Below are 24,837 nucleotides of genomic sequence, written 5' to 3'. Positions count from 1 at the left end.
GAATGTTCGGATTCCTCCCACTCCATTAGCTGTTCCTAGCGTTTCGGGAGATGTTTACCGGCGGTTATGTTTTGGGTTGATTCAGGTAAATCTCTATAAATAGATTTTTTTTTTTTCCTTGCATTTATTCTCTTTAAAGCTAAAAGAGTTACTGAAACATTAATCCCAGACAGATGTAGCAGCGATGGAACGGGGATTACGAGACCTGGAAGAGGCTACAATTCAGGATCCGTATGTCTATCCCATGCATGTTTAATCCCCTCACTGCATTACCCTCTACCGCTTCCGCTGGGAGGCTGTTCCACTTATCTACCATCCAGGGCTGTATTTTAGCAGCCTGGGTCCATGTATGCTTCACGGTCAGCGTGCATCGCATGTGATATTAACCCCCAGCACATGCCGTAACATGTGACATCGCATTGGGTATTGCGTTGCGAGGAGCCGTTTCATCGGATGACGCTCTTCGGATAATTTTTTTCTCATTGGTAACAAAAATCGCTTCTGCCTTTTATTTTGTTTTAATAAAACATTAGATAGTATTTAGCAAATTCTTTAATGTCCAAGAATATCCTTAATTAGCCTCCTGTTAATCACCTCTCTCCCACGTGCATGCATCACATTGAAATCACCCTGCCTATAATTATATTTTCTCTCTAAAAACATCATTTTCAGACCATTTTCTTTGCTCCCCGCCCCCTCCCCCCTTTTCAATTGGAAAAGTGTTAACAATGCCTATAAATCCATTAGGATAATTAACATGATATGCAATAAATGTTGTAAAGTCCGCCAAGATGAATTCTCGACTAAAAGCATTATTACATAAGAGTGGTCGCATTAGAAGCGACAGTCAGACAAGTGATTTATCCCTCCCCAGCTTACATAAACCCGGAGTTAAAAAGGCCTTAAAGAAATAAAATGTCTCATTCATTATATTTTAAAAATGACAAAGAGACCCCCTAAAGCACAAAATCAACCCCTCAAATAGTAATAAAGTTGCGTTTTAATTAATCAATATTTAATATTAATTAAAAATGAATTTTCTATTAAGGGATTGATATACAAATGGCTGAGCAGGAAGTTGCTATGAGAGAAGCAGGATGTGGAGAGTGCAACAGGAGATCGCTTCCCCCGTCTTTTGCAACACTTTCATAAAATAAAATATGAATGTCATAAAATATTCATAAAATAATCCCATAAAATATAAATATTTCATTAAAATATTGAAGAAAATAAATAAATAAATAAATAATAATTAAAAAAAATTAATAATATGTATAAGATATTTTAAATCGATCGCCGAAATTGTTGAATATCTGTTTCTGAACAGTTTCTATTTACTGAAACGAGGTATTTATAGGAAGAATAAGCGGCCGCGGCTCATGACTATGATCATTAGTTATCAAAGTACCATATGTCCTCGGGCCTCGGGGGCTCGGGTTAAAAATGCAGGGATGTGAGGTGATGTATCCTCACCCGGGATAACCAGACATAGTGGATCAGAGCGATGATCAGCTGTTCAGAAACTCCGCGTACTTTATTTATTATTTATGAACAGACATTTACCCCCGAGGAGGACATCTGACTAACAGGCTGCACTGAAAACAACCCCGCTTACAAAAGGCTGCCCCTTTAAATCGTCGTCCATTCATTACAGAGTGAAAGGGAAGTTGGTGCATGGAACAGACATCCAGCATAGGGGGCATTGAATTTAAATAGGATTTACTGTAAATTAATTTATTAAAACTACCCATAGCTCGGGTTTTTGGTGCTATTTTACCTTTAGTGGATTTGAGGTCTGTGGCAGAAGGTGGCAGGATCAAATAGCCTGAACCAATCAACAACAACAAGCATCAACTTAACAATAGGGGAGAGATAACTTAATGGGGAGGAATAATCATTTAGATCTTGAAAGCAGGACGTTAAGACTCGTAATATTAATGATAAATATAATTATTCTTTAGTCATCAACGGCAACAGAACGAAAACACGAACGCCGGCCAAGGAGACGTCCGACGTGCAAACAGACCCCCCGTCCCAAACGGTCTGGATCTGACACCTTCCTACCCCCCCCCCCCGCGATCATATATAAGACTCCTCGTTGGTGCTTTTGCTCCCGGTATGTTATGGTTGATATCCCCTGCTTGAATGCAGGTGACTCAATTAAACAAGTCAAGGTTTCCGTAACGATATTAGAGCCATTTGGGTAACACATTTTTTTTTGGGGTAGCACAGGGTTATCTTAGGGCAAAATAGCAGAGCTTCCTGTGACGTCATCCATCCCGATCCTCCCGTCAGGGGAGAGGATGTCACCAGAAGCCCCGCTACTGAAAGAAGAGAAGAACAAGAAGAAAATGCGAGACACAGTTGATTAAATTGGTTATAAAAAATACAATTTCTGGCATCGCCATTGCTTCTAAAGAGTAGAAGTTTTTTTTTTTTAATAAAAATATATTTGTTTTCATAATAATACCCTACTGGGCAACATAGGGGCTTCAATCTAAATTTTTAAAAATGGTTAACAATAATTATCTTTTAAACGCTTGTGTTTTGATTTTATTAGTGTCCAATATGCTTTTTTCCCGAAACTTTTTACATAATTTCATAATTTCCGGGGCCAACAGACCCTCACTGAAACAAACAGACACACCAAAGCACATGGAATTCAGGGTGTAAATCACTAGCCAATCAGAAGCCGGCACCAATAAGCCAATCAAGGCGCGGCTTTCTGTTCAGCCAATTAGATTAAGGCTGACATCCTCCAAACCCGGAAGTGAGGCTTCTGTGAGAGCTGGCCAGTGGCGTGCGGAGTGACAGGCAGTGCCAGGCTGTCTCAGGACCTTTGCTCAGCGGTCTCAGACATGCCTGGCCGTCTCTTTAGTATTATTTTTGGACGCTGGTTAGGCTAGGCTGGCTTATTTTGAAGCTCCTGCACAGTTGGACTGCTGTGGGGGGCTCAGTAATTTGGATTATTCAAAGGTAAATGCTGCATGTCTTTGGTGTCCCTAGAGAGCCACCTAATGTTTGGGGGTTTAATGAATAAATAATAAGATATTAATTTATATAGGTAAATGGTGGTGCGTGGATAGGCTGAAATTTGCAATGTAATAAATATATATTTATATGCTATTACACATCATATATATATATTTATATAATTAAAAATGATATGTAAAACCCCAAAAAATTAGTACATGGAAGCTTATTATGCAAAATATATAAATATGATTTAAAATTACACATAATATATATATTTTATTTATGATTCATAAAATAATTGGTGCCTAGAAGCTTATTATACATAATTGATATAAATATACTGTATATTACTCAAAGCTATTATATATATATATATATATATATTAAAATACATAACAAAATTGGTGCCTACAAGCTTATTATACATAATGTTTATTATTCAAAATGATATATATATATATTATATATCCATACAGATATTAGTTAAAATTATACATAAAAAATCTACCTAGAACCTGTACTGAAACCTGTGAGAGCTGCATTGAAAAAATACATTATTATTATTAATACTATATGACCAAAAATGTCCGCAGCGCTCCTTACATACATTCCACGGGTCTCACAAAACCAGAACTGACAGACTAAGGCGAACCAATACATTAGGTGAAGAAGGCCTGGCTTGCAAGCTTACAATCTAGAGGGAATAGGGGCGAGAGAGAGTGCTGAAAATCACTGTGACCGCTTTCCTTTATATTCACCATATCTTATCTAAAATATTAATATATAATCCTCTTTTGCACCCGTTCTGCTGGTCAGGTTGGGTTTGCGCTGCCATGAATGACGCATCCGTTATCCAATTAAAAATATGAATATGTGATGAACAAATAAAATAAAAAATAATAATAAATCGTCAGTGGGAAACTTGTGAAACATATCGTGAAACACAGAACCAGTGACTTTTCACTAATTAAACACTGAAATAAAACACCGGTTCATTTAATCTCTCTGTACGTGGACGATAATATCATATTGCCGAAGACCTACTTCACAGGCTGTAACTCCTTCCTCTGCTTTGTTAATGAAACATACAGATTTGTGCGGTTTATGGTTTGTTTATCATTTCTAAGATTTTTTTTATTTATTTATTAATGCCAATCAATAAATTAATTAATTATGAAAAATCCCAAATGATACAGTAACATATCCACTTAATTATGGATGTGTCTCGCGTGGCTTTGAGCGTCAAACAAGTGAGTAGTTAGCGGCAGCTTTGCGATTCACACGAGATTTGCTATATTTATCCAATATCGGTGAGTTTATTGGTAATAGTATTGGATGTTTCAATAGTTGTCAATACTTGGAAATGACTAAAGCGTCGTTTCGTTGACATTTTGCGTCTTCTTATCCTGGCATTGCTAGGTATGATTTCCATGATGGATCTCAAGATATGACCTCAAGTAGCATCAGAAACCAATCCGCTACAAACACACAAACCCCCTCTGACCCCAAAAGAGCAATTTCTGCTCTTATTTGTATGTGATATTTTTGGAGGTGCTTTGTGACTCCACGAGAAATGATAACTGAAGAGGTGGTATTATGTTTCTGTATTCTAGATTAGCCTGTCCGCCATGGCCGACTTGTCGCAGTACGTGGTGTTAACGGACTGTCGGTTTGTCTTTGCCTTTCTGTGCATCGTTTTCAACCCCTTGTTCTGGAATGTGGTAAGTACGCCGCTATTTTGTCAACCATTGGCATTGTCTGTCCTGCAGTACGTATAGCCAAATGGGATTTACATAAAAAGAAGCCAGGAGTCTTGGAGCGTCAGGGACATTCGTCCCTTTAATGGTCCCAGTGCTACAAATGGCAGTTTAGCATTATAGTACATACAAAGAACATTTCACGTTGTACAGCGCTGTGGAATATAATGGCGATATGTAAAACAATAAATCATTTTTGGAATGTTTCACATCTTGATAGAACTAATTGCACAAGCAAGAGTTTGCCTTCTTGCTTCCTGTTTAGGAAATGTTCTTAAGAGCAAGTGCGCTGTAAACATCAGTCCCCCGGTCTTCTGTAACACAGCTCGTGCAACATTAAAGTTGCGGACACGTTTCGTCTATATCATCTAATCAAGAGGAACATGCTTTTCCATGTCTGAATTAGACCAGGCGTACCAGAAAATATGCAGCGGTTTCATAAACAGAGCAGATTTATACTGGATTTACAAAATCCTCGCGTTTTCATTTTATTTAACTTGGCAAGGCTATATTTTGGTGTATTAACAAATCGCGAGTCGCAACCGAATCAAGTTCCAACACAACTAGTGCCTTCAAAATTTGACTTTAACTTTAAAAAAATCTTGTCATTAACTTTAAAAAATATACCGTATTGGCTCGAATATAGGCCGCACTTTTCCCCCCCACTTTAAGTCTTTATATTCGGGGTCTAGCACCCGACGCCCGGGCAGGCAGCGGGGTTAGGATACAGATCCCCCGCAGCGGTGCAGGTGACCTGCATCCTACTCCCCAATACGCTCAGACAGCCTCCCCTGCCAGCACTTTCCACTGGGGGGGTGCCGGCACGGGAGGTTGTCTAAGCGCATCGCGCGGACGATCACCGGCTGCGGAGGTTGTTGTTTACCCGCATCGCCGCAGCCGGTGACCGTCCGCACGATGCGTTTTACCTCTGCCCCCAAGACTTACCAGAGCAGACTCCCGGGGGTCTGCTCTGGTAAATCGGAGGGGGGGGGGCAGAGTGGCAGCATATCTCGGGGGGGGGAGGACAGTGGCAGCATATCTCGGGGGGGGGGAGGAGGAGGACAGTGGCAGCATATCTCGGGGGGGAGGACAGTGGCAGCATATCTCGGGGGGGGGGAGTGGCAGCATATCTCGGGGGAGGAGAGTGGCAGCATATCCCGGGGGGGGGACAGTGGCAGCATATCTCGGGGGGGGGGACAGTGGCAGCATATCTCGGGGGGGGAGACAGAGTGGCAGCATGTTTTTTTGGTGCTTTTTTAAAGAAAAAAACTTTTTTTTTTAAAAAGCACCAAACTTTTAGGGTGCGGCCTATATACGGGGGCGGCCTATATCCGAGCCAATACGGTATATATAATAATGTTGACGATTGTGGACTTGGCATTTAGCATCGGCAGGGTTCGTTTGCCTTTTCGCGCGGCGTTGACAGTTCAGAAATGTCATCACAGTCGTGATTGCTGCTAGAGTTGGCTGACTTTGCCTGGTGATGTCATAGGGCACCTGGCTCTGAAGGATTAATGAGTGTGATCACTAAGCTGATTCTTGGTTAAGTATCTGGTTCCCAAAAAACTCAGTTATTCACTTACTATGCGGGACATTGGCTGAGATAAGAAGCCATTGGGTCAGGGGTGGGCAATTAATTTTCCCATGGGGCCACATGAGAAATTGGAATGGTTTTAGAGGGCCAGACCTCTACAAACTACAAACTCCGAAGCCTTGTCCATTTTGTTAACTTATGTGCTGTTTAATAAAGTTATTCAAGCCTACGTCATTGGTAGAGGTGCTTGAATAAGTAAGGCCTGAATAACTATTAGCACAGCACAGAAGTGAACAAAATGAACAAGGCTTCGGAGTGCATACCGTATTTTTCGCTCTATAAGACGCACCTGCTGATAAGACGCACCTAGATTTTAGAGGAGAAAAAAAAGGAAAAAATATTTTGAGCTAAAAAATGGGCTAAAATATTTATTACAATAACTGAATAAGCTATGAACACAGTAAGACACACGCAGTAAGACACACACAGACACAGTAAGACACACACAGACACAGTGAGACACACACAGACACAGTGAGACACACACAGACACAGTAAGATACACACAGACACAGTAAGACACACGCAGTAAGACACACACAGACACAGTAAGACACACACAGACACAGTAAGATACACACAGACACAGTAAGACACACACAGACACAGTGAGACACACAGACACAGTAAGACACGCACAGACACAGTGAGACACACACAGACACAGTAAGACACAGTAAGACACACACAGACACAGTGAGACACACACAGACACAGTAAGACACACACAGACACAGTAAGACACACACAGACACAGTGAGACACACACACACACAGTAAGACACACACACACACAGTAAGACGCACACACACAAACACAGTAAGACACACACACACAGTAAGACCTCCCTCCCTAACCCCCCTTCTCAGTATCTCCCCTCTAACTCCCTAACCCCCCCTTCTCAGTATCTCCCCTCTAACTCCCTAACCCCCCCTTCTCAGGATCTCCCCCCCCGCCCCGGTCACTTACCTTAAACTCCTGTGTTGGAAGCGTGAGGCGTTTGTCTCGGGTGCCGGCGCTTCACTGCTGATCGCCGGCGTCTGACGTCATATGCCGGCGCCCAGCGTAAAGCGCCGGCACCCGAGACAAACGCTTCCAACACAGGAGTTTAAGGTAAGTGACCGGGGCGGGGGGGGGACACCGGACTCATTGGTGAGTCACCAGGACACTCTTTGCGGGCCGGTCCGAGCTATTCAGCGGGCCGGATGTGGCCCGCGGGCCGTGCTTTGCCCAGGTCTGCATTGGGTCCTCAACGACGCTCATGGATGGTTGAGGTGGGCCCTCTCTCCTTAAAATGGTTATGGGTGCCGGGAATTTGTGTATAATATTTTGGAAATGGTTCAGTGAGGATTGGGTGTCATGCTTCCTCTCGGGGGTCATCTGACTCCTCGGCCCAGGTCAAGTTGGCTCGATAGATTGTAAGCTCCTGTGCGCAGGGCCCTCCTCACCTGTTGTTTCTGTATGTCATCTTGTTATGTTATATACTAATTGTTGTGTCCTGTCTACCCTTTGTACAGCGCTGTGGAATCGGATGGCGCTATATAAAACAATAATAATATGTCCCGGTGCTTTAGATAACACCCGCAAAAAGCAAAATATAAAAGTTTATAAACTGATTTTCATTCAAGAGAGCTTAAAATACATTAAAAAGAACTCCCGCTGCGCTGGCAACAAAGCTTTTAGACCAATATGTGCTTTCACCTTGTGTCATGTGACTACGGGCTGAAACTAATCAGAACCAGAAAAAATTATGAATGGGGAAAATGTTTTAAAACTTAAACTTTTACCCGGACTCAGTCTGGGAATTCGAAATGAAAAGAGAGATGGTGTTTTTTAAGCTTGAATTAATTGCAGAACTGTCGAATTTGGCAGGACGAGGCGCACCCGCGCAGTTAAGCGAGTAAGTCTCTAAATTCTGTAATCAGTTTTATGTCATCATTCCACATATTAAAAAAATATATATATTACCGATAAAAGAAAAGTTACATTTGGATTACCAAACGGCTGTGACGATGAGGAACGAGAGGTAAGTCCGCAGATACCGTGTTCAGTGTTATCAGGGTTGATGTCAGCAATAAAGCAGCAGCTGTTTGCAGGCCCTGACCTTCACACACAAGCACACAGGGATCCCTCCACGTTCCGCAGACCTCTTTCCCCCGCGCTCGGCCGCAGCTTGCAGATTTCATGCTCCAAACACCGCTGTGTCGCAGCCAGATGGAGGTATGCGGGGCGTTCCTTGTTTACTCTTCAGAGAGGGATACTCGCTTCTGTAGGAATGCCCGTCGCTCTCCCACCATTTTTGTTTTAAATACATAGTATTTAATTTTTTTTTTTTAATGTATTTATTTACAAGAAATTGTGCTCATACTTGTACACATATAGATATCTCAATCCATACGACAGTAAATCGTGAATCCCACCGTTTTCTTTTTTATTCTTGGTATTAGGTTACACAGATTGCGCAGTTTTAGTTTTTATACCAGTTCTGTTTTTTGCCCCATAATATAAAGTTTTCAGGCAGCTGCATATCAGCCGTTTGTATGATTCTCGCTCTGTTATCTGACCCCCGATCTACTAAACCCCCCGACTCCTTATCATACTGCCTGACATAGAATCACCCTGCTTGACATTCTGACTAATGTAAGTCTATGGAGGAACGGACTTCATTAGCATCGCCATAAAGCATCAGCTCAGTGTGGTGATTGAGCCGGGAAAGTCAGCCCAAATATCACGTGACTGATAACAACGGCGGCTCCAGGTCTGCAGATAAAGGGAGTTTATTGGAACAAAATCAGATGAAACCAGGAAATCCATTTTTAGGTTGAAATGTATTTTAACAAAAATGATAATAATAATAATTGCCATTTATTAGAATCAGTTTTCTTTGGGCATTTAGTTTTGTTACGGCATTTTATCTTGTTTTCAGTGAGGGTTGGTGACATCGGCACAGAACAGGCAGTCTTGAATTATTTAAGAAGATTATTTTTTTTTTGTAATTTCCTTGTATTTTCGCTGGGTTGTTCCTACCGGCTGATTCTTTGTAGACAGCTTTCTGTTCTCGGTCTATCTGTACCTTTGCCATCTGGCACGCATGCCTCACACAGACCATTGCTGGTCCATATTTGGCATTTAGAGATGGGATTCAGAGGGGCGCCCCGTCGCGTTATGAGTAAAAACCAGCTCAGGATTAGGAAACATTTTTGTTACGTTACACCATGCTAACCGGTTTACTTGGCTGAGCTTATTCAGAGTTAATCAGGGCACTTATTTTTACATAACCGAATCCTACTAACCCAAAATAGGCTCCTTAACGTTGTGTATCAGACTCGCAGAGCGAGGGATACTCCAGTGATTGCGAATGAGGGACCATGGAGGGTTTCCCAAGCTATGCATAACGCCGAGCTGATATGGGACCCTCTCTTGAAAGTCATCTCACCAGCTTGGGTTGGACTTCTTAATGCATATAGAAGTCAGAGAGAGAATTAACCTCTTTTACAGAAAAACTGACAGACCAGATGGACAAAAACAATAAAATAAAATAAGTATATATATATATATATATATATATATATATAATAAAAAATATATACATTTGATTTTGAATTTATATTATGTTTGTATTTGCTATTTTTTTACTTTAACGATATAGGACTGTAGGACAGTCTGATGTAAATGAACCAGCAGCCCCTAAAGAACTTTTATATCTGAGACATTAACTTTTTATTTAAATCATTCTGTAGTCTTTAACAATTAATTACTGACCTACGGACGAAAGCACGCAGCCAATCAGGACAAGAAGGCCTGTTGGATACTGGTTAGTGATTTTGGATACAAGAGGGCTTGGGTCTTAAACCCGACTCCCCCCACTAGTTTATAAGGTAAAAAAAAAAAAATAATCAGGTTTTCTTGCTTTTTGTAGTGGGGGGACATTATGGACCACCTAGAGCGTTATTCCTTTGTCCCTTCCCTGCGTCCCTTTTGTATTTGTAGATCAAGATGTTCTTCTCAGTTACTGGCCTTTTACCCGATAGCTGCAGGAGGCTGCTTTACCGATTCACGGGAAATGTTCCAGCGGGTGTCTTACCAAAGAATATGGAACCTTATCCCGCGAGCCGGGACGGAGTGCTCTGCCGCTGCCGCCTATGTACAATTAGACAGATACGTACATCCAGTCACTATGGATTTGTTGTGTGTATAAAACGGGGGATTGGGTTTCTGCCGGTGTTTGTATTTGCTCTTAGCTATCTGCTTCGGCAGCTTGTGCAGGTACAAACTGTCCTTCCACGCTGCGGACTGGAGCTGCTTTTTACGAAATTAAAATCGCATTAACCGATTGTGCAGGGGGAGTCCGTACCCAAACCGGGAAGGTTCTGCTCAATTTGATCTTGCCCACGAGCATCGGCCCACCCGGCCCAGTTGGTCTTCGGGGAGAAATGTTAGGAGAGTCTGTATGGAAGAGCGAAACGGGGCCAAAAGCTTGGGGTGCATGTTGGGAAAGTGGCTGATACAATGTATCGTCCCTTCATGTTAGGACGGGAACTCAAGTGCTTGGTGGTTCTTGCGGCTTCTCATTATCCCTACCATTCATGTACCTTTTCCCCCCATGTTTCTTCTTCCACGATGAATGATGGAGTCAATCTCCAAAGGGGATTCTCGGTGGTGTATCTGGACCTATTCAGACCCCCGTATGGGATTTCTCAACCACCAGAAAATAGACTTTGGCCAAGAGTTCCTCTCCAGGCCACCTAATGTGCCTCATACTACGAAACCTCATGCCCACAATGTAGCAAAGGTCAGCACAGAAGATCATGAACCGTAAACTTTCAGCACTGGAAGACTACTACGTGTCATAAATTATGCCTAAATTACAAATACATGTCTGTCCCAAATATGTATCCATGTTCCTCCCGCTGCTCAACACGTTAACCCCCCCCCAACCACCAGTGCCAAAATCTTCATGCCGCTTAATTAAAACTATACATTGAAAACTGAATACAGTGGAAACAAAAAGAATATAATTTTTTGCTTGAAGCAGACGTTCTCAGCTGGCGACGTTATAGAGCACAGCGTGTAACATTATCTGGCATAAGAGTCGCACCATGAATCCCGCTACATTTTGTGATTTGACTAAAGACACACTGGGAATTCTTTTTTAGACACATTGTGCAGCTGCCGAGCGAGGCGGACCTTTTTCTTTTTATTTTGCGTACATGTACCAAGAACGCAGCTTATTTTTGACACTCGTTATTTTTTTGTCTTGGGTACATTAGCACAATAGGCCTACAGCCATGATCTGAACTCATTAGCCTTTGGAAACGATCCGGCTCCTTCCAATTGCAAATTGTTTCCAAGAGTTTTTCATCGTCGCACCTGAGCCACAAAGCTCGGCATCCAGCGCGTCTCTTTCCGCTCTATCCGCTTAAATAAATACTTAAGGAGAGGAGTAGAACAGGCCTCTTTCTTTTCCATTCTATTTGGATCAATCTGTTCGTTGATTGTTCTATCCGTTATCCCATAGATGGTCTGTGGGGGGCACATGTTGTGGGTTGTTTTCTCTGGCAATCATTTTGGTCATAAAGTTTCCCCCCTGTGTTCCCTGACCTGGTCTTATTACTGGACTTCGAACATGTTAATATGTTCTGACTAAGGCAATGTTACTTGACCTGGGACCTATGCCACCTGCCCTGACTCCCTGACCTAGACAATGTTACTTGACCCTATGCCACCTGCCCTGACCAAGGCAATGCTACTTGACCTGGAACTTGCCCTGACCTAGCTAGTGTTACTTGATTTTGTTACCTGCCCTGACCTAAGCAGTTGAACCTGACCTGGAATGGGTGCTACCTTCCCATAACTATGCAATATTGCATGACCCGGAACTTGTGCCTCCTGCCCTGACCTATGCAGTGCTATTTTACCTGTAGGCAATGTTCCTTGACCTGGAACTTGTACTGCCTGCCCTGACCTAGCAAGTGTTACTTGACTTGGAACCTTTGCAATCTATGCTACCTTTGCTTACCTAGGCAAGGTTGCTTGACCTGGAACCAGTGTCACCCACCTTGACTTATGAAGTGTTACTTGACCTGTACCCTGTGCTACCTGCCCTGACCAAGCGGTGTTAAGTTGACCTGAAACCTGTGCTGTCTGCCCTGACGTAGTCAGTGTTACTTGACCTGGAACGTCTGCTGCCTCTTGGGTAGTCTTCCTGGACCCGACGTAGAAAAGACACCCTTATATAAAGTTTTGCCAGAAATCGTTGTTATGTCTGCCATTCTTTCGGAAACACATGCCCTAGTTTTAAACATCAATAGTGAGTAAGCCTGTGTTACGCTCAAACATTTCGGAACTCATACAGAGTCGATCAGGTGACCAAACGACAGTAGATGACTTATCCCGGTTTACATAACAGGGCAAAGATCCCGGTCCAGGTTCCACAAGCGAAAGCCACATTCCCTGCGCAGATCTCTGCTTACGTGTCCCCGCGTCAGCATTATTATAAACCCCTGTTACATACTCCATACCCGCTGTCATTACTAAGGATCTGGGCTTTCTCCGGCTGTAATCAGCCTGCTGATTCTTACTTATTTCACCCAAAAAAATGTTGCTTTCATGATCCAGAATAAAGCAAAACCATAACTTAGGGGTCTGTGCTCTGTTTATATCATTTCTATTGCATTGATCTGCTTTGCTTCTCCTTAATTAGGCACAGAATCTGCCGGCAGATCGGCCCCCATTCGGCCCCCGTCTAGTCGCCCGTTTCTCCTGCAATAAAGACTCAAACCTTAATGAGTCGTTGGTCTCGTCTTAGATTCAGGAGCCGTATGTCTATCCCATGCATGTTTAATACCCTCACTGTATTACCCTCTACCACTTCTGCTGGGAGGCTGTTCCACCTATCTACCACCCTCTCAGTAAAGTAAAACTTCCTTATATTCCACTAGAATAATACGCATTTACTGGTCCATGCACTAGGAATTAGGACTATCCCTCCTTCTGTAAATTGCCGTGGGCAGAACCGATGATCATACGGAACAAGTGAAACAGCAGGGGTTTTTTTTATGAATGCTTAAAAAAGAGCGCTTTCTCCATCAAAACAAAAAAAAAGAATGTAGCTTTTTCAAAACATTCTCTGTACTCCTTTAAAGGTTCCGTTTCACCTAAACGGCTAAATATAACACATTGGTTATTAAGTGCATCATTCCTACTACTGCTGAATATCCCAAGGAATCGTTTGTTACTCGTGTAAAAGTTTTCCTCTTTCATATTAATTCACCGAACGCTTAATTGTTATACTGACAAAGTTTCTTAAAAGTTTCACACAGATCCTATAAGATGTTTAAGACGTATATAAGACATAAAGGATGTATGTATTTGCTTAACAAGCTGCAGTTAATGTTGTCTAAGCGGAACGGCACCTTTAACAGCGGCGCTCAGCATGCCAAGCGTCAAGTAGGTTTTACGGTTACCAGATGGTTTGCCGGTGGATTCGAGGTCGACAATTATATGAAGTCCCAGAACGTTCCTAATATATGAAGACTAATTCGCACACCTGCCGCCTTGGCAATAACCCCAAGGAAGGTACCCGGTAATTTACACTCATGTTACCTTCTGAGTTCCCTGCTAAAATCAAGAATCATCACGTCCGCCAACCGCCTAATGTTGGCCGATCTTGCCCGTAGAGTATATTGTTAGGAAAGCGAAGGAAGAATCTACTGCGATGCCACCGGTGGGGATGTGCCACGTCCTCAAAGCGGCCGCCATGTCCTGCAGAAGACAATTTCATCAGAGGACAGGCGGGTAGCCAATCCCATCAGAAATGTCTCAGATTCAGGTTATTATAGAATAAGCCACCTCGTTCTCCTCGGGGCGTGGCGGTCCACACATAGTAAGAAGTATCCCGAAGGTAAAAAAGGGACCTGCGGGGGCAAACGTCTGAAGATATCCAACGCAAAAAAGAACCTTCTTGACGATGGAGCCCATTGGAACGTTGGGCTTGGTGTAATTGTTTAAATGGAATTCTAAGCGATTTATTCGGGCGCAGTCATATTGGAACTTTGTTGTGGATGAGTCGATACGATCTTCTTCGCATTTTGCATAACATTGACCCACTAATAGTCTATTTCACAGCGCATTGATTGATATTCTCTGACTGGAGGACGAGTTTCTGACCTACTTTACCGGCTTCGATTTTCTCTTGGCATAATTTTAGCTAACGCCAGTTACTCGGCACAGTTACGTGTTTACTGTACGTGACACCCACTGTCAGGGCTCAGAGCGGACGTGACTCTACCGTCGCAAGGCTTATTTTGAGAGCGCGTTCCATAAAAAAATAGAAATTAGAGCGAAATTGACAAACAGTTTGCGGTGAAGACCCAGCCCTCGTTTTTCCTCATTTTCCATGACGTTCCCGACGGCGACTTTATTCTGTTATCCGTGTGAGTTTTCCTAAGTGGTTCGATCAAAGAGAGCTTTTTAGTTAATGAAGGTCCATGAAATTTGACATATGGGTCAAGTGACCTGTAGGCTTTGGAGATCTCAAGAGACTCCGATTGACCTTTAATTGTAACGGAACATTGAGAGTCTTCTCCTGTTAGTCTAACTATGGAATCTGTATGTTCGTTCCAATTAAGGTGGGAGCGTGACCTTCCTTAATTACGGACAAGCGAACGAGAGGTCAAACCGCCAATTATCGCCTGCTCATCAACACGCGGGAGATGTGCGCCGCATGCCATTATCTCATCAGCCCCAGCCATCCTTTATAGGACCTTCCTGGAGAAAGAACAGATTTAAATAAGATCATTAGAGATGTTTCTGTACAGATCCGAGTTATTATTATCCGCCTGTACAAATTAATCTGTGCTGTGTGTTGTTGTACCTTCTCTTTAGACCGTGACCTCTTGTTCTAACGTTAGAACATGAAGTCATAGTCTAAAACTATCAGAGGCTTAGATGTAATGGAAGGAAGTTTTACTTTACTGAGGGTGGTAGATAAGGGGGACAGCCTCCCAGCAGAAGTGGTAGAGGGTAATACAATGAGGGGATTTTAAACATGCTTGGGATAGACATACGGCTCCTGAATCTAAGACGAGACCAACGACTGATTATGTTCTTTACAGTAGGTTTCTGTGCTTCTTTACTTTATGATTTTCTTTCCTCCCGTTTTGGGTATCCAAGCCAGGGCTCGATTATACGAAATCCAACGCACTCGTCAGGCTTATTGTTACATATTATTTATAGAACGCCAGCAGATTCCATAGCACCGCAACAGCTAAGAACACTTGGCCTTTACAAGATGGACAGCAACGTTATAACACGTTAAGACTATACTTAAGAGGGCCCTGACCTTGTGAGCTCACAATCTATTACATTTGGCCATATAAGCCTCCATCTGTCTCTAGTCGACGAACGACCTTTAAAAGAAGGAAAATAACCAATCGTTAGACTGTTTACTTAAACGGAATGGGAACATGTACAATAGGGTCCCGCGAAACTCAGCTTCTGCCCGAAAGGAAAACAAATCAACGTGGCGAAGAAGACACCGACTTGCCTATAGTGATATAACGAGCTGCCCTGACAGAGGGCAACATCCAAAACGTTTCGCGCTCGTTTCTGGCCGTTGGCTTAAAAAACCCAACAGCTTTGTTTTATTTAATGTTTTTGTGGAGAGCGGAATGAAGCTTCATCCATGGAGAAACAAGGTAAATGGACTGTGCAGAACGGAAAATCCTGAAATAGAATCCCGACGGCCGGTCAGCATTAACCAGCCACCTATAAATGTAAAAGTTTAAGAGAACACGAAACCCCATATATATATATATATTTGTTTTTTAATTGCAGAGATTGGTAAAAAAATCATAATAAGTACAAATACTTTGAATCTGAGTGCGTTCTACAATAGAAACGTAGAATCTGCTGGTAGATCAGACCCATTCGGCCCGTTTCTCCGGCTGCAGAGATCTTAATCAGTCGTTGGTCTCGTCTTAGATTCAGGAGCCGTATGTCTATCCCATGCATGTTTAATACCCTCACTGTATTACCCTCTACCACTTCTGCTGGGAGGCTGTTCCACTTATTTACCACCCCCTCGGTAAAGGAAAGGCTAGGTTTTCATTTCTAGGGAGCGGATAAAACTTGGTATTCATATTCATGGAGTATGGCCCAAATCACCTAAAACAAGACAATGGTGGGCAGGGCTACATTTAAGACACACCCACTGCCACACCCCTTTTTGTGATGTACCTAAAATGGCGTGCCTGTCTGTGGCGAATTGGGCATCTCAATAAGAGTAACCAGTTGGCAGAAGAATTGGGTGAACGGGAGCTGATAGTTAAAGATGGTGTTCTACCTCCTCTAAGTTTAACACTGTTTTTGCCGGGAACGCTTAATTGTCATGTGACACAAAAGCAGGCGCTGATAGGCCGTTTTCATACAAGCTAAAAAAGCCTCCTAAATGATCTTGTGCTGTTTTCTGTGATTAAAAGCTCACATCCACTGAGGTTTAATTGCAAAACAAACCAGACGGCATCGATAAATGTTTCTTCGGCGCCTTGAAGGTTCTTCTTTCCGACAAATTAAACTCAATCTGCTTCTGCGAAAGAAAAACGCATGAATTATACATTTCTAAAAGAAAAAAAAACGCCCCCGTAAACTCATCGTGTGAAGCCGTTGTATTCATAAATTGTCCATTTATTTTTCTGAAAATCAAGTTTCCGCTGCAGTTTTTCCAAAAACACAATAAGGATCCACAGAGGGTAACGACAGCCGAGCATAAAATTTGGAAAGGATTTTTTTTTTTAACCTTTTATGTGACAAATGGTTGTAGTCAAATACTACAAACTACATTAAAAAAAATTTTTTTATTTTTTAACAATTTTTTTTATATTGAGAAATGCACCAAAAAGTATTTTTCTAAGCTTTTATTCTTAAAAAAAAAAAAAAGTATAAATAATGATGTGTAATTCAAATTAAGTTAATACCCAAGATACTTTGCTTTCAGATCTGTCTGTTACTGGGGTTAAAATGGGTTATACTGAGGGCAGGGTGGGGGTTCTGCTCCATAAGTGGTCTTAGTAAATAACCAGTTTGCGTTTTTTACGCCCAACCCGTCCCAATTACTATCCGCGTTAGAGACGATCAACGGAGTGAATGCCGAGCTGTCTCTTCCTAAATAATTCTATGTAAATAGCTAACGACTGGTCGCCGACCGTGTATGTGTCGGGGGGGGGTGGGGGGAAGATCCCGGCCAGACCGTTGTGTGCATCGGGGGGGAGATCCCGGCCAGACCGTTGTGTGCAGCGGTACATCTGTGAATAACAAGTGGGACTCTGTCTCGAGAAGCGTTGCACGTCCCTCGTGCCCCTGAGCTGCCTGGGACAGACGCGCACAACATGTTTCGAAATTCCCAGCACCTGCGCCTTATCGCTGTTTGCTCCGAGCGTCAGGGATACCGGAGACCTTACGGCACGCGTGGTCCGTTTTCCCATAGCCAGCCGGGCCACTTTTATCTCCAACCACTGAAGGTGAACTCACAGGTCTCCCTACCGGGGCAAGCTTTCAGGATCTCCTTACATGTAAGATCGTATCCTACCCCACATTTTTTTTTAGACTGAGCCACCCAAAGAGACAGACACGTGTTGCAGGCTTTCCAAAGATTAAAGGGACGCAAGCAGGACAGTAAGGTTTTTAATCAAATGAAAAATCACAAAAAAAAAATGGTTTTATTTGTATTTTACTCTTTTGAACATTTCAAATTAAACTGGCCAACTAACTTATCTACGGTGAGCTGAGCTGAACCCGGTCGGCGCCGGTGTCCTTCCGTAGCCCCTTTTCTGACTTCATGGCGGATATCGAGCTCTCTCCGTGTGCCAGAATCCCGCAGCTAGTTAACTGCCAAGTCTTGGCCTTCGGCACACCTCTCCTGCTCTCTCGTCGATCGATTCCCTGTAGGGCCACCGCCGGGGTGTAGAGAACTCGACGTATCACCGCGCTGAACCGCGGCCCGGTCGCTCTCGCCATCATAACCCTCCCGCAGCCTCGGATGACAGGACCTCGGCTTTCAGGTCTTCCCTGGTCAGAGACTAAACCCCTATTTGTACATTGTAATATAACGTTAGGCTGCGGTATCGTCCTGTACCCCAAACATGAACACAGGAGATACAATACTCACTTTTCCTAATAATATATACTCCATTGTCAGATCAGCACCATGGGAGGAGGCATCTCATCACCGTAGTGTGCGGTGCATGAATGTGCAAACTTATTTTATACTTCCCAAGTGCCCCTGTTTAGTTTGGCAAAACCTTCTTTGGTACCTAAACCCTTGTGCTCTCCATCCCTGATGCCCCTCTCTCCCCCCCTGATGTCCCTCTTTCCTCTCCTGATGCCCCCTTTCTTAGGAGGTCAGAATGTTTGCTGGGTATGAGGGTATCGCATGGTTCTACAGCCCTAAAAGCCCCGATAATGTGTATAGAAACAGCAGGGAATGAAGGGGAATGATTCGCACCTGAAGCCGTTCTCAGGAACCATCATTCATCCCCTCGGCGGAGGTCTCGTGCAATAACTTGGTTGCGCAAGACTTCCTTTATGAATGGACGCCATTCTCTTGGAATGAGTGCTGCTGACCCATCAGAGACTTTAAAGCATGTAAGTGCACACCATGCAATAAGACACTCAGCAGTTCACCAAGTACCTGGCCGGATACAAAAGGAGAAGACTTGAAGATAGAAACATTAAAGAAAAAAACACTTTTTTGACCATTTTTGCCTGTTGTGTAATTTCGTTTCCCTTTTAGCATTTGGCGGCAGTTGGCATTGTCAGCGCCCGCTCAGGCGTAGGACTCATTAACGTCCTGAGTGTTGTTTGTACCTGTGCCTCTCGTTATACCGGCTGTTCCTTTATGGCATTATCACGCCAGTTATTAATTTCTGTAAAACCCATAAACACCCCCTCCCCCCCATTTTTTTTTTTTTTTGCCAAAGCCCTGCAATCATTAACGCTGATAAGTTTGAGGACGTTCTTTTGTAACGAATGTCGGACGCCGTCCCCCAGCCTTTCATTGTTTCCTCGAGTTTGTTCATGTCATTAAACTATCAAATGGGTCAGTGTATCATTTCAGGGAGACTTTCAGATTACGCCGCCATTATTCCCCATTGTATAACAGACGCTAATAGCGACGCGGTGAACCTCATGCCTGCCGGCAACTGGGGACCTCTGCCTGGAAACGCAACGTAGATCCAACAAACAGTACCAACGAAAATAGCGACAGGGCAGAGACGCAAAAGCAGGACTTTGTACGTTGGTCGGACGGATCGTGCGAATTTAAATTTGAACAAAATTTGCCGGTTTCGTTCATTTGTACGATAACCGAAAAACGAGGAGGAACCCCAACGAATCAGAGGGATTTTTTTTTCTTTTTTACTCTCAATTTTGTTTCCGAAATAGAATAATCCCTCCGAATTTCACCCAAACTAAATTTGTTGTCTGAAAACGAATGGACCAAAAAGAAATAAAAAAAGTACAGGTTTGACCCAAAATATCCGCTGCGTGTAAAACCTGTCCCCTTCTACGGATGCAGGCAAAGGACGTGTTGTCTCTGGTCTTTGGTTGGACCATACCACATTTTAAAGTGGGGGTGTCCAGCACAATATATGGTTTGTTAGGAATATCCTAAAATTCTGGCTATACTGCATTCATTGAGAACCCAGTTGGCGACCTCATCCCGAAAAATACTTCGTTGATAATTCCACTTCATAAAAAGATCTTTGATGTCATCACAGGGCATTTTAGGGCAATATTCTGGTATTTCATGCAGTGTGACTAGTAGGGTGTTTTTTGGTTTTTAGAAGAGCACAAGGGATGTAGCTTAACCCCCATTAAATGCTTTTACCCCGTTTAAAGCCGTGATGACGTCAACTGACCTCATCTGCGGGATCAGTAAGGTTGGCCACGATGTTCAGTAACACAGTCTCACTTTAACGAGTCTCCTTGTCCCCGACAGGTAGCGAGATGGGAGTACAGGACTCACACCCTCACCAGGATATTCGGATCGCCGTATGTCGCCTGCTACTGCCTGGGCGCAGTGCTTATATTCCTCGCCGTCTTCAGAAGCCATTGGTAAGTACAGACCAGTTCAAAAACCATACACTCTTTTTTTATTTTTTTTTATAGCAAATCACCCAAGCTTTTACATGGTTAACAGGCGAGTTTGGGGTGACCGCAGCGGCCATATTGCCCAGGACACGTTATATATATTTCCCTAGGGGCCTGTGAGTTACCCGGCTGTACATTTAGGGCTGCAGCAGTTATGCTGGTTTACTGTTCTAATTAATTAACCCTTCACTATCCGGTCCCTAAGAAAGAACATTGAGTACCTGCTTTCCCCCCCCCCCCAGCCTTTTAGTTTAATGTGAATTATCAGACATTTGATATGGGCCCTGCAGAGGTGCAGCTAATCCCCTCTACTCTCAATTCATTAGCGCTGTTTACATCTCAATTCAGCTCTAATTAAACACAACACTTCCCACTCGAGACCAAACTCAGAAGCTGATGCATTCTCTCTCCTCTCTCTCCTCTCTCCTCTCTCTCCCCCCCTCCTCTCTCTCCCCCCCTCCTCTCTCTCCCCCCCTCCTCTCTCTCCCCCCTCTCTCTCTCCCCCCCCCCCTCTCTCTCCCCCCCTCCTCTCTCTCCCCCCTCTCTCTCTCTCCCCCCTCTCTCTCTCTCCCCCCCTCTCTCCCCCCCCCCCTCTCTCTCCCTCCCCCCTCTCTCCCTCCCCCCCCTCTCTCCCTCCCCCCTCTCTCTCCCTCCCCCCTCTCTCTCCCTCCCCCCTCTCTCCCCCCCTCTCTCTCCTCCTCTCTCTCCCCACTCTCTGTCTCTCTCCCCACTCTCTGTCTCTCTCCAATCTCTCTCTTTCTCTCTATCTCTCTCCTCTTCTCCTCTCTCTCATCTTTTCACTCGCCTTGTATCTCTCTCTCCTTTTCTCACTCCTTTTTTCTCTTTTTTTCTGCTCTTTCTCTCTCCTCTTTCTCTTTCTTTCTCACTCCTCCTTCTCTTTCTTTCTCACTCCTCCTCTTTCTCTCTCCTCTATCTTTCTCTCTCCTCTGTATTGCTATTTATTGGATGATTGGATAGAGCAACAGAAAAATGTATTCTCTACCAATGCTACTGGCCTAATTGACCCAATTTCTTGCTATAAGAGGGTAATACCCTCCTTGTGCCTTTAATATTACTGCCGCCAACCGGCCACCATATTTCTTTTGTTAAAACATTAAGCTTTTTTGACAGTGCCTGGGTGTTTGGCCTGTTATATAATACGGGTGCGGTGTGTGTATTTTTGTATAATTTTCTGTCTGAACACACAGATTACACAACACTACGTTCCACATCGACTGATATAAACCTAATGGGAATAAACTGGATTTAACCTTTACCCAATGACCCATCTCAAAACTAGAAATACGTTATTTTTGTAAATGCCTCATTCAGATACATTAATAAAAAATGTGCATGGGCTTAGTTTAAAGGGCCAGGGAAGGAGCGGCACTGCACATGCGCAGTGACGTGCTCCACAGCAAAGAGATGCCCAGATCCCAAGTTATTCTTACGCTGACTGCCCGTTGTACCGCGCTATGGAATAGGAATCAGTCGGCCGTGGAGGTAATTTCCTTACGCTGGATTTTGGCGGTTTGTAGAAAGGACACAGCCGTCTTTCAGATTATGTAAAATGATGGATTCTCAATAAACCAACCCCTGTTATTTATTAAAAACAGCGTTTTGATTAATAATGATAATATCGGGATCTGTTTCCCTGACTTTTTAATGAAGACTCCGGTTTAATTAGAATGGCTCAGGGTCCCCCCGTCTCCGTTTATTATAGCGGATTAGTGGAAAGCAGAGGCTATCTCCGCGGAGGAACCGTACCCCCGCGGTGTCAAGGTCACTAATTGGGTTAAACGAGAATTTAATGACAGGCGACGTAGAAACGCAGCGTCTCCGGGCAGATGCCGGCTGTTTGCCTTCGCGTTGTGACTCCAAACTGTGTCATACATGGCCGTGTTTGAGGTTTTGCCCCACGCGGAAGTAGTTTGGTGGAGTGTTGTGTGTGCGCAGCCACAGCAACTCCAGGCGTCCCTGCCAAGAGACAGATAACACAGACCGCTGACCTCAAATCTCGTATTCAGGCGGATGGAATATGGGACACGAGGGCACTGCACCTTTAACGGCGCACGCCAGCCATCGTAGGCACTTTAATGTATGTGATAGCCACGTGGTACCTTTAACTTTTGGGATTCTCCATTCCTCCATGGGGAGGGATGCAGAATAGAATCCCCCTATATACATTTGCCACTGCCCCCAGCTAAATGTATATACTTGCTACCAGTCGGGGGGGGGCGCTGCGAGTTAAGGTCTCCCCCCGATCTACGCCTTGTGTGGTTGTAGAGAGATCCCAGTCACCCCGGTTGTTGGACGGTACGTACAGCGCTCCCCCAACACTCCCACATTGGAAAATACTGCAACAAAAATTAATCTTTAATCTGTTCTAGAACAATTTAACTACTCCCGATACTTTTTTTTATCTGGTTTGGCCCAAAAAATCCGCTTCCTGTTTAATTTCTTAATCGGCTTCACAGAGAGAGACTTTTTATTCTCGTGTTGCGTTATTTTTGCCGGAGACTGGCGTTCCGCAGCAGAGATATCATCTTTTTAAGTTGTAAATAAGAGACAACCAGTCTCATGGTTTGTATTGCGTAATATGAGACGAAAACAACGCATTTCATTATTTAATTATTTCACTTTTTGGTGAAAGAAAAATATATATCATTTTTTTTAATTTGATAGGAAATTAACCCCCTCAAACTCCTGCACCACTCATACTGTGCGTACAAAAGAGCCTGACCTCTCGTTGATTGTATCTAAAACATAAAAATAGACTTTTTTCAATACATATTTAAGACGTCTCATGTTTCTTATTTGCACTGCGGGACATGGATCTTAATGTACTGTACCTGTACAAGAACTGCTCCAACGTTTGGGGTCACTGAGCTGTTTTAATGGAAAACAAGAACATTTCTGGCTGTAACATAATTACAAAAGGGTTTTCTAACCATCAATTATCCTTTTAAACTTAAACTTGGATCAGCGAACACAACGTGCCATTGGAACACAGGAGTGATGGGAGTGATAAAGGGCTATTGGAACACAGGAGTGATGGGAGTGATAAAGGGCCATTGGAACACAGGAGTGATGGGAGTGATAAAGGGCCATTGGAACACAGGAGTGATGGGAGTGATAAAGGGCCATTGGAACACAGGAGTGATGGGAGTGATAAAGGGCCATTGGAACACAGGAGTGATGGGAGTGATAAAGGGCCATTGGAACACAGGAGTGATGGGAGTGATAAAGGGCCATTGGAACACAGGAGTGATGGAAGTGATAAAGGGCCATTGGAACACAGGAGTGATGGAAGTGATAAAGGGCCATTGGAACACAGGAGTGATGGGAGTGATAAAGGGCCATTGGAACACAGGAGTGATGGGAGTGATAAAGGGCCATTGGAACACAGGAGTGATGGAAGTGATAAAGGGCCTCTGTACACCTATGAAAGGAGATTCCATGAAAAAAACAACTGTTTCCAGCTACAATAGGCACCTTTCATAAGTTTGGGGTCATTTAGAAATATCCTTGTTTTTTAAAGAAAAGCAAATTTTGTCCATTAAAATCAGATGTAATGTATCAGAAATCCAGCGCATGACACGTAGTCGCTAATCCAAGTTGAAGTTTAAAAAGCTAATTATTTAGTTAATGTGTATTTGTGTATGTGTGTATATAGATATATAGATATATATATATATATATATATATATATGGGAGTATATATATTCTTCTTTGTATCTTTCTTCTTCTGAAAGACGCGCTGTGTCTTTAGTCCCAATTAGCCTGCGTGCGCTTCATTGAACAATTTGCTCCAGTTTAACCAGTTACATAATATTATTTTATCCAATGTCAACCAAAAAAACAAAAACAGTCGCAGATCAGTATCTAATCTTCAAAGCAAAAGCCGACAATCGGTGGCTTGTCTTCTGGCCTCCCTGTTTTCATTTGCTTCTTATGTAACTCCAGTTTAAAGGATTTGTCTGGAACTTAATTGAGTTTTCTTTACTTGCAGCAAACATTTTCTGGTCCTGTATAGTAAAATTTCCGATGAGCGATAATGAAGACTCGTGACAACTTTAATATATTATTACATATAATGATACGTTGCCATGCTTGCATGTTTGAATTGAAGGGGTCTCAATGAGGGGGAACCCACTGAAAAAAAGACCAGGATCCGCGGAGCAGATTCAACCCGGTAGAGCCTGGGATCTCTGTACCCCTCTACACATCTCCCCCATATGCTAATCAACCACCATGATGGAATTATTTTCCATGTTGGATATATGATGAGCAGCTATATTCATTTTATGATCAATTTTATTAATTTTATTATTTTTTATGTAATGATTGTACTTCAGACA

General features: G+C 43.2%; 1 protein-coding gene across 2 annotated transcripts in view; it reads left to right on the top strand.

The window, feature by feature from the left end:
- The first annotated feature begins 2,940 nt into the window (after nt 1–2,940).
- LOC149285753 (phosphatidylethanolamine N-methyltransferase-like) overlaps nt 2,941–24,837 on the top strand; it is a 40,571-nt gene continuing 18,674 nt past the window's right edge. The window contains exons 1-3 of one of the 2 annotated variants that reach the window (XM_089495044.1): nt 2,941–2,976; nt 4,590–4,697; nt 20,325–20,440. In XM_089495044.1, the coding sequence (XP_089351170.1) occupies nt 4,605–4,697; nt 20,325–20,440 (209 nt within the window). In that variant the 5' untranslated portion in view covers nt 2,941–2,976; nt 4,590–4,604. Of the gene's footprint in view, nt 2,983–4,589; nt 4,698–20,324; nt 20,441–24,837 lie in introns of both variants that reach the window. The other variant, XM_089495043.1, reaches the window with a different exon arrangement.

Source organism: Sceloporus occidentalis, unplaced genomic scaffold (genome assembly GCF_023333645.1).
Source record: "Sceloporus occidentalis isolate IW3139 unplaced genomic scaffold, rSceOcc1.0.p SCAF_76, whole genome shotgun sequence".
NCBI classification, from domain to species: domain Eukaryota; kingdom Metazoa; phylum Chordata; class Lepidosauria; order Squamata; family Phrynosomatidae; genus Sceloporus; species Sceloporus occidentalis.
This window is presented reverse-complemented; position numbering and strand designations above follow the sequence as displayed.